The sequence below is a fragment of the Schistocerca gregaria genome, chromosome 1 (genome assembly GCF_023897955.1).
Source record: "Schistocerca gregaria isolate iqSchGreg1 chromosome 1, iqSchGreg1.2, whole genome shotgun sequence".
Classification (NCBI taxonomy): Eukaryota; Metazoa; Arthropoda; class Insecta; order Orthoptera; family Acrididae; genus Schistocerca; species Schistocerca gregaria.
Window position 1 is genome coordinate 143,722,489 of NC_064920.1, and position 14,813 is coordinate 143,737,301.

Here is a 14,813-nt window from a genome sequence, read left to right on the forward strand (position 1 = left end):
CGCGCCAGCCGCAGTAGCCAGCTGCGCACAGACAGCGAATCAGTCGCCAACATGTCCAGCCCGCGAGCGCCCATCGTCTTCGGCTCTGTCGCCGCACGCCTGTTGCACAGCTTCAGCCCCGCATCCGCGGCCGGCAAGGTAAGGACGGCACGAGGAGTGCCGCTGACAAACGCTGCGCCCCCACTGAACCCCCAAGGATCCAACCACAGAGCTAATGCCGGCTGTGAGTCAGGGTATTCCACAGCCCCCTTACTATTATAACGCTCAGCACTTCGGCACAACTGCAACGGATTACGATCACGCAAAAACCTACTCGTGCTCTTCACTCGTCACTCCCCACAACCAAGGAAAGAGGTAACCAGATTCTTTCTACACTTGTATCGTGACGAAATGATGCGCCAGCATTACTTATTTTATTCAGACCACTACCAGTATCGGATCCATGCTTTTCTTCAGTCGACTAGAATCTCGTGTCTCATGTTATACACCAATTTGCACATAGTATGACGTCAGTGGCGCGTATTTGTGTTGAGAACTAATCCAGTTTTCGACTCTGCATCCCTCCTCCTGCAGCACTGTTCAACACGAAAGCACACGCAAGGCCATCTCTTTACTCGAAAGCGAGAACAAACTTGAGATTTCACAGACTGTCGCAGCGTGATTGCTCGATGATATGTGTGTGCGATTCTAGGAGAGATGGCGATAACGTTTTATTCTCCATATTTTGACAACTTACCGAGTCTTCGTCTGATGTTCAGAGCAAAAGTCTTACGGGTGTCCGGAGCAAATGCAGAAGCCGTTTAGCCGAGCGGTCTAAGACGCTGCAGTCATGGACTGTGCGGCTGGTCCCGGCGGAGGTTCGAGTCCTCCCTCAGGCATGGGTGTGTGTGTTTGTCCTTAGGATAATTTAGGAAAAGTAGTGTGTAAGTTTAGGGACGGATGACCTTAGCAGTTAAGTGCCATAAGATATCACACACATTTGAACGTTTTGTTGAAGACGTCTAGATTATTTGTCCAAATATTGTTCACAAAACAGAATAGTCCAAACACGAAAACAGATCATCAAAGCGTTACCTTTTGTAGGACATATGTTGGACGCAATGAATAGCGAGAGAGCATAGTTATGAACTGTTTCTGACTGTCAGACGGAAGCAAGTTCAAACATTTTGAGCTACTTTCTTGTCTAGTGCGCGTTTTCGGGAAGACTCGTGCAACGGAAGTTGATCTACAGAATCGGAAACTACAGTCCACCGTAGTGATATAGCATCTGAACCTTTTTAACATCTTTTAGCGGGTTATATAGCCAACAGCTGTAGGAAAAAAGACGCGCGGTCATCGTCACACAAACGGTCCTGTGGCGTGTAACATGGGAACGTAGCCATCTGAAGATGGGCATAGGTGGTCACAACCGATAACACCTTGAATAAAAAATGGTATATTGTCAAATAATAACTGATGGGATTTTAATTCCGTCATCACATGGGATTAAAACTGTAACCGAAATTCGACAAAATGAATTTGTAGAGTTTCAAAAGGCTTTTGATATAATACTACACCAAACTAAACGAAGCATATTCATACGACATGCAAAGCCACATTTTCGACAGGGTCAAAGACATCTTGATAATTAGAAAGCAGCACGTTTTTCTGGATGGAGAATGCTCCAGGGGCATGGGTTTAATTTCTGGTGCGCTTCACGCAAGTGTGAATGGGCTATTACAGTTCATGTTACGCACGGTGTACTAATAATGTGGAACCCTTCGCTAATATTCTGTTGTTATTGCAAGAACGAAACAGGCACAGAAAACGGGAGGGGAGATATGTTAAGGTATGAGTAACGATGTTGGCTTTTTTATCTGTCGGTAAATTAAATATATTATCAGCTTCGTAAACACTTGAAAAGGAGAGTATAGCGGTATGAAAAATATTAGGTTTCTCGTAAAGAAGGAAAGGGAGGGGGGGGGGGGGGGGGTGCTACATACGGTGTCTCAGACTGCAAGTCAGTCAGTTCCATTCCGTCATCCATTGTTTATGAGGTTGAACTGCATAATTTTTGCACACTTGTGTCTCATAATCCCCTCCATATTGAATTCTTACTGGACTCTTATCCTGAAAGGCCAAATCTTGGTCCAGTCACCCACATTTATATTCCCCTAAATTACTTCAGACCAATGCTGGGACAGTTCCTTAAACTAGATCATGGTCTATTACCTGCGTTACCCAACACTAACTTGTGTTCTGCATTACTGGCATTCACGTCGACGGTGCATTAAACTCAGGTCTTCCTGAATGATGAATGAGTGGCAACTGGCACAGTCTAGTCGCACAAATATCTGGGAGCAATGAGCCTATGAAGTGGAAAGATAACATACAATTAGCTACAGATAACGCAAACGACAGGCTCCGATTATTGGTAGTTACCAGAACACGATATTACTGCATTTGGTCTCGCGTGGCCGTTGCCGCAAACATGCGGTGACGTTACAGTAAACAAACGGAGTGGTGACTAAGGAAAACGCTTCACACTGTGAAAGACTTCTAGACAGTTGTGTGTATGCTGTAAAGTGTTTCAGCGTGTCATCATGAAATATCAGGACAAAAATTCGCGATAAGCCGACCGAAGCGGCCTCTCTCCCAGGTGCAATAATATTGTGGTCGACTATTAGCGGAGAACAGCGGCGTGGCCACGAAATGGATTGCTTACAAAACACGGTGATTGTTCTAGAATACTAGTCTAATGTATGGGCTCCATATCAGGTTGGACTAGCAATGCAGAATGAACGTTTACAAAGAAAGTCGACGCTAAAAATCTCCGGCTATTTCATTTGCTTGTGTAACAGGAATGCTACGAAACGTGAACTGGTAGACATTTAGCGAAAGACATCTAACATCCTTCGGAAAACAACTTCCAGAATTATAATACCAGGTTTTCAGACGTGAAATCCGTATATAGTTTTACCACACCTACATGTCGCTGCCATAGGGACTGTAAATGTAAAATTACGCTAGTAGGGGTATGGAAGGAGAATAACAGTAAGTAGTTAATTATCCTCGACGTGCATGAGTGTGATTTTTCGGAATCTAACTTTACACATAGATAAACAGCTTGGCATGTAATATTAACTGTCACGTCAGCTTTCATACATATGGCGAAAATACCTAAAACAAAAATTATATCCAATTTACCGACATCTTAACAATAGCTGAGCCTTGTTGGCTGAAAAATAAACGTACATATTGACAATTATAATGTTGTACTACTTTATAAACGAAAAAAATCGTTGCTTTTGCCTCGAGAATCAATGGCGCGAAATCAAATCCATCGCCTCGTAGCCATACACTATGTGATCAAAAGTATCCGGACACCTGGCTGAAAATAACTTACAAGTTCGTGGCGCGCCCCATCAGTAATGTTGGAACTCAATATGGTGTAGGCCCACCCTTAGCCTTCATGACAGCTCCCACTCTCGCAGGCATACCTTCAATCAGGTTCTGGAAGGTTTCTTGGGGAATGGCGGCAGCCCATTCTTCACGGAGGGCTGCACTGAGGAAAGGTATCGATGTCGGCCGGTGAGGCCTGGCACGAAGTCGGCGTTCCAAAACATGCTCTATATGATTCATGCCAGGACTCTGTGCAGGCCAGTCCATTACAGAGGTGTTATTGTCGTGTAACCACTCCGCCAGAGGCCATGCATTATGAACAGGTGCTCGATCCTGTTGAAAGATGCAATCGCCATCCCCGAATTGCTCTTCAACAGTGCGAAGCAGAAGGTTCTTAAAATATCAGTGTAGGCCTGTGTAGTGATAGTGCCACGCAAAACAACCAGGGGTGCAAGCCAGTCTCCATGAAAAACACGACCACACTAGAACACCACCGCCTCCGAATTTTACTGTTGGCACCACACACGCTGGCAGACGACGTTCACTGGGCATTCACCATACCCACACCCTACCATCGGATCTCCACATTGTGTACCCTGATTCGTCACTCCACACAACGTTTTTCCACTGTTCAAACGTCCTATGTTTACGCTGCTTACACCAAGCAACGTGTCGTTTGGGAGCAGCCGCTCGACCATGAAATCCAAGTTTTCTCACCTCCCGCCTAACTGTCATAGTACTTGTAGTGGATCCTGATGCAGTTTGGAATTCTTGTGTGATGATCTGGACAGATGTCTAACTATTACACATTACGACCCTCTCCGAATGTCAGCGATCTCTGTCAGTCAACAGACGAGGTCGGCTTGTACGCTTTTGTTCTATACGTCTCCCTACACGTTTCCACTTCACGATCACATCGGAAACAGTGGACCTAGGAATGTCTGGGAGCGTGGAAATCTAGCGTACAGGCGTATGATACAAGTGACACCCAATCACCTGACCACGTTGGAAGCCCTTTGAGTTCCGCGGAGCGCCCCATTCTGCTCTCTCTCAGGATGTCTACTGACTACTGAAGTCGCTGATATGAAGTACCTGGCAGTAGGTGGCAGCAAAATACACCTAATATGAAAAACGTATGTTTTTGTGATGTCCGGAAACTTTTCATCACATAGTGTATGTTCTTGGGAACACGAAGTGGACAACTTTATTTTCTACGATAAGCTGTTTACAATTGAGTTTCTCCTATCAAATTTATCTCGTACAGAACTCTTGTAGTGTATAATGCTGGACTATAGTGCTTGGAATTTGTAACAACCGTTTTTAAGAGGTACATTGAAAGAATTTAGGTGATGGGCACACCATGTCTGTTCGTTGTTGGTCATATGGAACACAAACGACAGTGAGCTTCGTTTTATTAAGTGAAGTTAAACATGACATATATTCGCAACTCAGTGGTGTAATGGAATGAAGTGACAACAGTGAAAAGTGGTGCCGGACCGGCGCTCAAACTTGGATTTCTCGCTTTAGGCGTTAGGTCGCTTCGGCTATCCGTGCACAACTCACGGCCAAATTTCCACACGTCGTAGTTCAAACGTTGGAGACTGCAGTTGTGATTCTCGTACACGACGACATTTTAACTGAACGCTGCTGTCTGGGTCAGGGGATAAATACGATACTGCAGTGCCTGCGTTGTTACGAGGTACGATGCAATGCTTCTTCGGACATGCGTGCATTCATAAGTCGGACTAGAAAACGCGGAGAAAAAAGCTTTTAAAAGTGGTTGTACTTCATTGCGCTTGCCGTCGGTTGAATGGTGCGCTACCCAAAAGTTTTGGCCGGCCGATGTGGCCGAGAGGTTCTAGGCGCTTCAGTCTGGAACCGTGCGACCGCTACGGTCGCAGGTTCGAATCCTGCCTCGGGCAAATATGCATGTGATGTCCTTAGGTTAGTTAGGTTTAAGTAGTTCTAAGTTCTAGGGGAGTGATGACCACAGCAGGTAAGTCCCTTAGTGCTTAGAGCCATTTGAACCACTTTTATTTTTATTTTTTTTTCCTTGAAGGGCAACAAAACGGGGTGTAGAATATCGTCGGCTGTATTGTAAGGGTATCACGGATGACCACCAAAGCGTTCCTGGTCTGAAATGAAATGGCACTCCAGACCATAACTCCTACCTGTCGGGCTCTATGACGAGCGACACTCAGATTGGTATTCCATCGCTGTCCGTCGCGTCTCCAGACATGTCTTCGGCCTGGAATCTCATTATATGAAGCATAATATCTCGGGAGATGAGTCCCACTTCGAAGTGAGCCCCGATGATCAGTGAAGACGTGTCTTGAGACGTCCTGGTCAGCGCTGGGATACCAACCTGACTGTCGCCCGCCATACGGCCCGACAACCAGGGGTGATGATTGCCATTTCTTTTCATTGCAGGACTCCGTTGGTAGTCATCCGCGGCACCCCTACGTCGACATGTTCTGTGCCCCGCCTTTTTGTCCTTCCTGGTAGACTATCCTAGGCTTATATTTCAGCAAGACAATGCCCGCCCGCACACGGCGAGAGTTTCTACTACTTGTCTTCGTGCTTGCCAAACCGCCAGGATAGCCGAGAGCACTAACACGCTGCGTTCTGGACTCTGTGGTTAGACATTGGACTCGCATTCGGGAGGACGACGGTTCAATCCCGCGTCCGCCCATCCTGATTTAAGTTTTCCGTGATTTCCCTAAATCTCTCCAGGCAAATGCTGGGATGGCTCCTTTGAAAGGGCACGGCAGACTTCCTTCCCCATCCTTCCATAATTCGATGAGACCGATGACCTCGCTGTCTGGTCTCCTTCCCCAAACAACCCAACCCAACATCCTGGACTCGGATAGGTGCGACGGCCCGGATCCAATCCGCCCGGCGGATTAACGACGACGGCCGGTGTGCCGGCCAGCCTGGATGTGGTTTTTAGGCGGTTTTCCACATCCTACTATGTGAATACCGGGCTGGTCCCCATATCCCCTCTCAGTTACACGACTTGCAGATATTTAAACCACATTCACACTATTTCACTATTTACAGTAGACGCATACAGCTGGGGTACACTAATTCCGTCCCAGGGGGTATGGGGTGGCAGCAGAAAGGGCATCCAGGCACTCCTTAAAAGTTCACCATGCAAATCCGTACTTAGCCCTGCCGACCCTGCGCACAATTCGTTAAAGGCAGTAGCAAAAGAAAAAGCTGCCTTGGCCAGCAAAGTCGTCGCATCTCACCGCAACTGAAATGTTTGAAGCTTCATGGGCAGAGCCCTCAAACCAGCTCGGTATTTTGACAATCTAACGTGTCAACCGAGCAGAATTTGGCAAGTTATCCATCAGGAGGACATCAAACAACTCTGTCAATCAATGCCAAAATGTATGATAGCTTTCATAAGAGCCACTGGTGGACCACCGTGATATTGACGTTCACAATTTGTGAAGCTCTTTCTCTTGAATAAATCATCCAATTTCTGAAATTGTAACGCCGGCCGCGGTGGCCGAGCGGTTCTAGGCGCATCAGTCCGGAACCGCGTGACCGTTACGGTCGCAGGTTCGAATCCTGCCTCTGGCAGACACTGTATAATGTCCTTAGGTTAGTTAGGTTTAAGTAGTTCTAGGTTCAAGGGGACTCAGATGTTAAGTCCCATAGTGCTCAGAGCCATTTGAACCATTTTTGAAATTGTAGTTATTTGTTTGTCTGTACCTGTACGTCTTGTCTATCGATTTCCGCCTCATTCGGATAATTCCCTCGTGTTGCGTCTTTTTTTTATCTTAGAGTGTATTATAACTGCAAAGAAAAATATTGGTTAATCTCTTTGCCTTCGAAGCTATTTTAGTATGCAAATACTTTCACTGAAACGATTACCTACACTGCGGCATTGGAGTTTATTAACAGGTCATTTGTGAAAAAAACGTGAATGTTTCTTCACTACATTTAACCAATGAGGTGCACATAATACGGTGGCGAGTGTTTATATCGCTTAAAATGTGGACATCTTAGTGTGGGAATCGTTCTTCGATAAATATCAGCAAGATTCCAGAACGAGATTTTCACTCTGCAGCGGCGTGTGCGCTGATATGAAACTTCCTGGCAGATTAAAACTGTGTGCCGGATCGAGACTCGAACTCGGGACTCGCGAGTTCGAGTCTCGGTCCTGCACACAGTTTTAATCTGTCAGGAAGTTTCATATCAGCAAGATTCTTGGCTGATCTAGCATTCAAATTCATAAAAAGGCATTTCTGTAAAACGTAAGCAGAAAAATGTCGATGTCTTTCACTTATAACACTGTAGACCATCCAAATCCTTGCCTTTTTCATTTGTAAATACGGTGTATTTCTACCATTAAAAAGGAAGGTCAGCGTTGGCCGTAATATTGATGGTTTATTGATAGCAAAATCGATTTTTAATCACATAGTGATCATCTTCAGCGCTGTGGTGTACAAATTAAACTCATAGGCACTGGTATCAAGTTATCAGTAACCAAAACTGAGAAGCGATCACTGAGTTGTTGTGATCGGTTCTCAGTTTTGGTTACTGATAACTTGATACCAGTGTAATGAGTTTAATTTGTGCACCACAGCACTCAAGATGATCACTATGTGATTGAAAATCGATTTTTCTATCAGTAAATCATAAATATTACGGCCAACGCTGACCTTCCTTTTAATTTACCATATATGGTCGTTGTTCACACAGCACTCCACGGAGTCGCCAATCAACAGTTTTTCTGCCAGTCAGCAACGGAAGGATCAGTTAGTGATAAACACAGAGCAAAGTACACTTTGGGGGAGGGTGGGGGGATTTCGTAGAACGCCTGGATGTTCGATTGTTTGTGAATATTTGAGTTATTTTAATTATTTGAAACAATAATCTGTTTCCCACTGCCCATTCGGTTGGAGCTTCCTGTTACGTGATTAGTGATGAAATACTGCACGGCTAGAAACGCAGCGTCACTGCTTTGGACGAACTGCGAGGCGCCATGTGCTAACAGCAGGCGTGTTGCTCTGGCGTTAGTGTGCACGCACTGAAGTTGTCGCTGCAGCTGGCCGTGGCCAGCAGACGGGGGCTTCATTTGCACCGTGAGTGCTGTACGAACGCCAGCCGCGGTGCTTCGTCATCGCTCCAAGTACTTCCTTATGGCGTCGTAGTTCGCGACGCAGTCTGCGCCTTTACGTCCTTTTACAACACATTCTGCCGCCGTGTGGCTTGGCCTCCCGTCGGGTAGACCGTTCTCCTGGTGCAAGTCTTTCGAGTTGACGCCACTTCGGCGACTTGCGTGTCGAAGGGGATGAGATGATGATAAGGACAACACAATACCCAGTCCCTGAGAGGAAGAATCTCCGACCCCGCCGTGAATCGAACCCGGGCCTTTAGGTATGACATTCCGTCGCATTGAACACTCAGCTACCGGGGGCGGACAACACATTCTGTCAAGTCGTTTGTTCTGCGCAGAGAGAAACGTAGATCAAAAGCCTTGGCGGCGGAATTGTTTTGCGTGTGCTGTGCGGTAGTCTGAGTTATAGAGTCGGATATATGCTACTTAACAGAATAGTCTTAATAGAAACCACATTCTTTCCTTACACATAATTTTAAAACTAGGGCAACCATAGCCAAAATAGATACACATATCTGACGAGACTAATTCATTCAGTCTAACAGGTATTTACGCACAGGTGTTAAAACTATTAAAATATAAAACTGAATGAAAAGTCCAATAGTCCGCTGAAGCTGTATTTATTTAAGTCGACTAGAGGCCCACACGATCGGTTTCGCAGCTTTTAAGTCTACTGATGTATATATGTACAGAAAATTTTATAAATTAATACTTTGATAATGGGAAAATGAAGTTATCTGAGGTATCTTAAAGTACGGTACTGAGTGAATAGACTTAAATGAGGAAGAAAATATTATGCATCTAGTTATGAAACTACGTGTGGATCACATACGGCCCACAAAGAACGAGCCCGTGTAATTTCATACCAAAACAAGGTTACTTACAAATGCTATGGCATATGTTATATGGTTTTGTTACAGAATCCCGCAAAGTAACAGTAGCCGTGGCTAGGTAACTCTTCGTAACAACGCCCTATACCATAAGACATACCATTTGTACGTAACCTTGTTTTGGTACAAAATTACAAATCTTATTTATTAAATACCTACAAGCGCGTTCTTTGTAGGCTGTACGTGATCCACTCCTAGTTGCATAACTAGATGCGTAATATTTTCTCCCTTGTTTAAGACCATTCACTCAGTCAGTGCTTCAATATATCTCAGACAATTTCATTTCCCCAATATCAAAGTATTAATTTATAAAATTTTCTGTACAGATATACACCAAGAGATGCAACTTAAAAGCTGTGAAATAGTTTATGTGGGTCTCTAAACAACTTAAATAACGACGAGTACAGCTACAGGAGACTGTTGGACTTTTCATTCACTTTTATATTTTAATACTTTTAAGACCTGTGTGTAAACACTCTTTCTTCCTCCCATACAGAGTTAACTACATACAATATCAAAACACTAAACAGCTACCGAAAATGAATTCAGCGCACCAACAGTAAACAAACTAAACAACCAAATAAAAAAGCAAGCCGTGGACAAACTACGAGTCACAGCAAAGAGGCAGGAAAACCAGCAGGTGACAAACACACAAGACAAAACAAGAAAAGAACATTTTACCAAAAACAGAGCTAGGCACATACCAATCTACAGTAACAAAATGTCGACAGAATGCGGAAAATATAACAAAAACAATATCTCCAAACAGCGTATCGCACGAACAAGACACCATCGAAATTCCCCATGATAACAAGAAGTCAATTTTACAATGTCTGCGTCCATTAGCTAATTTGCGGTTGATGTTGGCTATGTCTATTCCTCAAACACGTAGATGTTGTAAGCTATTGACCTATACAAAAAACAGTAATACCGCAGGAGAAGGTGATAAATGAGGATACAACGCTATGTTATAAAGTACTAAACATTTCTTTTTATTTTAGGTAATCACATTTAGAATTTTATAACGATCATCATCGGTTCCAGTGATACATTGGCCGTAGGTGAATTTTACAGTAGTAAAACAAAATCTAAATTATAAACAATATCAGGTGTAAATCCAAGCATAATGCAATATAATCATTATTTTAATCTAATTCACAGTAGCGTCTTATGCAATGTGTTTTACAATTCCTATTACAGTCTTCTATGGGTAGAACAAGGGACTTAGTAGAGAAGAGTTTGATAGGAAACCCATGTCCGAAAATGGAGTATTTTAATAGAAAATAAGTCTGAATATCGGTTCCCCTTAAATCTCTCGCTTCACGGTACACACACAGAGGAGACAAAGGGCTGTAGCCAGTGGGCTCTACAAGGGCAGGGTTGCGGGTGCTCGTCGTTGGGTACCCGGACATGGGTTCCTTATCACACCTTCATCTACAAAATCCCTCTGCAACGACTAGAAGCCTGTAATAGGAATTGGGAAACAACCCGTATATTTTTATATAGGGTATAAGAAAACTACTCATACAAAATTTTAGACTGTTGGAGGAGATAAAAAGAAGTACGTTTTTATGTGACATGAATGTTGTTTTAGAGATGTTTACATTAATGCACAACAGGCATCTGAGAGCTAATGACTGTCTAACACACTCAAAAAAACCAAGTGTCTCATGAATAAAGGCTGCAGCTTAAGCAAAACAGGCAACTAGCCCTGCTGTAGTCTATGAGTTTTCTCGTACATCAAACCCTTCATCTCCCCCAACAGAACGAAATCTATACGTATTCAGCAACATATCTAAAACAATACAACCACATGGCACTTTGAACATCGTCTCTGAACATCACCATCGTCAAAATATTCAGGACATCAAGTGGGGAAATGGAGCGCCTGTGACATTTTTAACGCATAAAAAAGTCTTTTTTAATCTCTTCAAAATACTTCGGAATTTTGTATACATAAATTTTTACACTCTATACATTGATTCCTCAGTACCATTCTTACATTTAGTAATACTAAACATCGTATGATAATACTTTCTCCATCAAATGTCACCTATGACCGAATATACAGTGTGTTCACGTATGACGCAAAATTTGTGTCCATCGCCGCGTTGTAACTTTAAACTAATCTGCGTTAGTAAATGATTTAGATTCTGAAATAAACGAGCTGGTGTTACCCACTCATCACCTCAACTAACACATTTTCTTATTACCTATTGTACCATTCAGAATTTGGCCACTGCACACAACAGAAACACTATCGCATTGAAATAACAACGTGCAGTATTTCTGATTATATATCTTGAACAATGGTCGCCTAATCATGGGAGAAGTTATATGAAGCAGCGTTTATTAATGGAATTCGATTTCACAATTATCAAACTTTTTTTCAAATTTAAAAAACAACGTGATATCTTGACGCCATGATCCTCCTGAAAGCAGTGAAAAACTACCATGAAATCGGTACAAAGACTGAAAGAGTAACAAAATCAGCCTTCCTTCTCTGATCAGCTGACATTTTCAAATTAACAAGAGAAATAAGGAAAATGGACTCCGCATCCAAGACGCACAAAGAACCAGTTAAACGTGAGCTGCTCAGGGGGGAGGCCATGCGCAGGATTGGATGGACAGGAATTTTGTGGAGATGGTACGAAATTTATCTAGTTTGAAGGGTGAACAAAGAGAGTGGGATTCTTGTTGACATCCATGCTGAATAGGTACTTGTCACATATATACATTTCCGCCTACATCTACATCTATATTATTATTCTGTACGTCGCAATTAAGTGTCTGGCAGAGAGATCATCGAACCACCTTCAAGCTACTTCTCTGTCGTTCCACTCTCGAACAGCGCGCGGTAGAAACGAACACTTAAATCTTTCCGTGCGAGCTCTGATTATTCGTATTTTATTTGATGATCATCCCTCCCTATGTAAGTGGGCACCAACAAAATATTTTCACACTCTGAGGACAAAGTTTCTGACTGAAATTTCATGAGAAGGTCCCACGGCAACGAAAATGTCTTTATTTAAATGATTGCCACCCCTAACGGCGTATCATATCCTTGACACTCTCTCCCCTATAATACAAAACGACCTGCCGTTCTTCGAACTTTTTCGATGCCCCCGTCAATCTTATATGATGTGGAAACCATGCCTCGCAGTAATTCCCCAGGAGAGAACGGAGCAGAGTACGTTTGGCAGTTTCTTTAGTAGCCATGTTGCATCTTCTAATCTGCCAATAAATCGCAGCCTTTGATTTCCTTTCCCCACTACATTATCTATGAAATCGTTCAAAGTTATTCGTAATTGTAATCCCTAAGTATTTAGTAAAATTTCACAGCCTTTAGATTCATCGTGTAGTCAACGTTCAGTGGATTCCTTTCAGTACCCATGTGCCAAAAGGCCTTGCAGCAGAGGTAACACCGGTTACCGACTGATCACCGAAGTTAATTGCTGTCGGGTTAGGCTAGCAGTTTGATGGGTAACCGTCCAGTTTGCCGAGCACTTTTGGCAAGCTGGGTGCACTCAACCCTTGTGAGACCAATTCAGGAGCTACTGGACTGGGAAGTAGCCACTCCGGTCACGAAAACTAACAACGGCCGGGAGAGCGGTGTTTTGACCACATGCCTCTCCATATCCACATCCAGTGACGCCTGTGAGCTGAGGATGACACGGCGATCGGTCGGTATCATTGGGACTTCAAGGCCTGTTTGGACGGAGTTTAGTTTATAGTACCCACGTGAATGAATTCATAGTTTTCATTATTTACAGTTAGTTGCAGTTTTTGCACCATTGGCTTTAATCGTTTGATAACTTTATAAGCGGTCAGATGAATGCATCATCTACAAACAATCTAAGAGGACTGCTCAGCTAAATCTTTTATATAAATTAGGAACAGCAGAGGGCCTATAACACTTCATAGGGGAACGCCAGATATTACTTCTGTTCCACTCGATAAGTTTACGTCAATTACTATGAACTGTGACCTTTCTGATAGGAAATCACGAAACATGCCGCTCAATTGAGACGGTGCTCCGTAAGCAAGCAACTTAATTAGAAGTTCAAAAGCCTTCAGGAAATCTAAAAATATGGAGTCAATATTTGACATCCCCTGTCAATAAGCTCTCATCACTTCTTGAGAAGTAAAGAGCTAGTTGTGCTTCACAAGAATAATATTTTCTGAGTCCGTGTTGGCTATTTGTCAATAAATCGTTTTCTTCGAGGTAATTCATTATGTTCCAACACAAAGCATATCCTCTAAGATGACGCTATCTGCATTATAAAAAACTGACATTGTTTTGTACATGTTAAAAAAACTTACAAGTTCAAGTTCAAAAATAAATTCTTTGTACTAGCAACGTTTTCAAATTATTAATAAATGCCATGTCTTGTTTTCTACACTTAGACAATGTTCTGTTTATTTATGGAAATTAGTGCTTTGCTTCGAGGTGGAAAACCTTATAACAACGCCTCACTACCTGACACAAAAAGTTTAGCTTTAGGTTGACGAAGGCACCAAAAGAGATGGAGCATAAAGTCGGATTGGTAAAGGCTGCAGCAGGAAATAAGCCGTGGTCTTTTCAGAGGAATTACCCCAGCATTCGCCTTAAGCTGTGTAAGGAAACAGACGTAGTTTTGGAACACCTATCCTCCCAACTGCAAGTCCACTGTTCTAACCCAGCTCTGTAATATAATCGGGTTGCTGTATAAAACAGAACCGACCAAAAGAATGACTAGAAGTTTTTGGCCTGTAGAAGTTATCAAAGATTACTTTCTGCCTTAGTGTACAAGCTTCTAGTCAACCACTGGGAGCTTACGTCGAGGTCGTATTCTCACCAATGGTGCTGTTGTGTCTAGAAGAGGATACATCGTAGCTCAGACTAAACGGCACCTTCCTTCGAAGAAGCATCAGCGTGAAAAAAAAAATAAAGAAATAAAATTTCTTTCGATTATTGTTGTCAAATTTCGAGTTCGAATTTTTGTTTTAATTTCGTAATCTGTTTTGTCTTGTGAAGTTTCGCGTTCCGGCCTTCGCTTTACAAGTAGGCAAAAACCACAAAACGTCTCAGTCGGAACAGTTACTTGTTATTCTTGCGTGCTTGTTTTCCTTAATTTCTGTTCTGTAGTATTTTAAGAAAGTTTATAAAGTTTCCCTTAGATTCCTCCACAGTATCAAAAGGTAGAAATGAGGATTAAGGTTAAGCAATCCGTCGACGATGAGTGATTACAGACAGAGTACAAGTTCGGGTAGGGCAAAGATGAGGAAGGAACAGGGAGGAAACAGCCCGGCACCGGCACTGCTCGATATGGAGAAGGCACGGAAAATTTAAATCAGAATGTTTGGAGTGGATTTCAGCCTAGCTTGTCCACTTCTCCAAAACACTCTTATTCATTCAGTTTCTGCGTGTT

General features: G+C 43.1%; 1 protein-coding gene across 1 annotated transcript in view; it reads left to right on the forward strand.

Annotated features, from left to right (window-relative positions):
- Positions 1-14,813, forward strand: part of LOC126334976 (uncharacterized) — a 190,482-nt gene continuing 175,669 nt past the window's right edge. Inside the window, exon 1 of the mRNA XM_049997771.1 lies at positions 1-138. Within this exon, the coding sequence (XP_049853728.1) occupies positions 52-138 (87 nt within the window). The 5' untranslated portion in view covers positions 1-51. The remainder of the gene's footprint in view (positions 139-14,813) is intronic.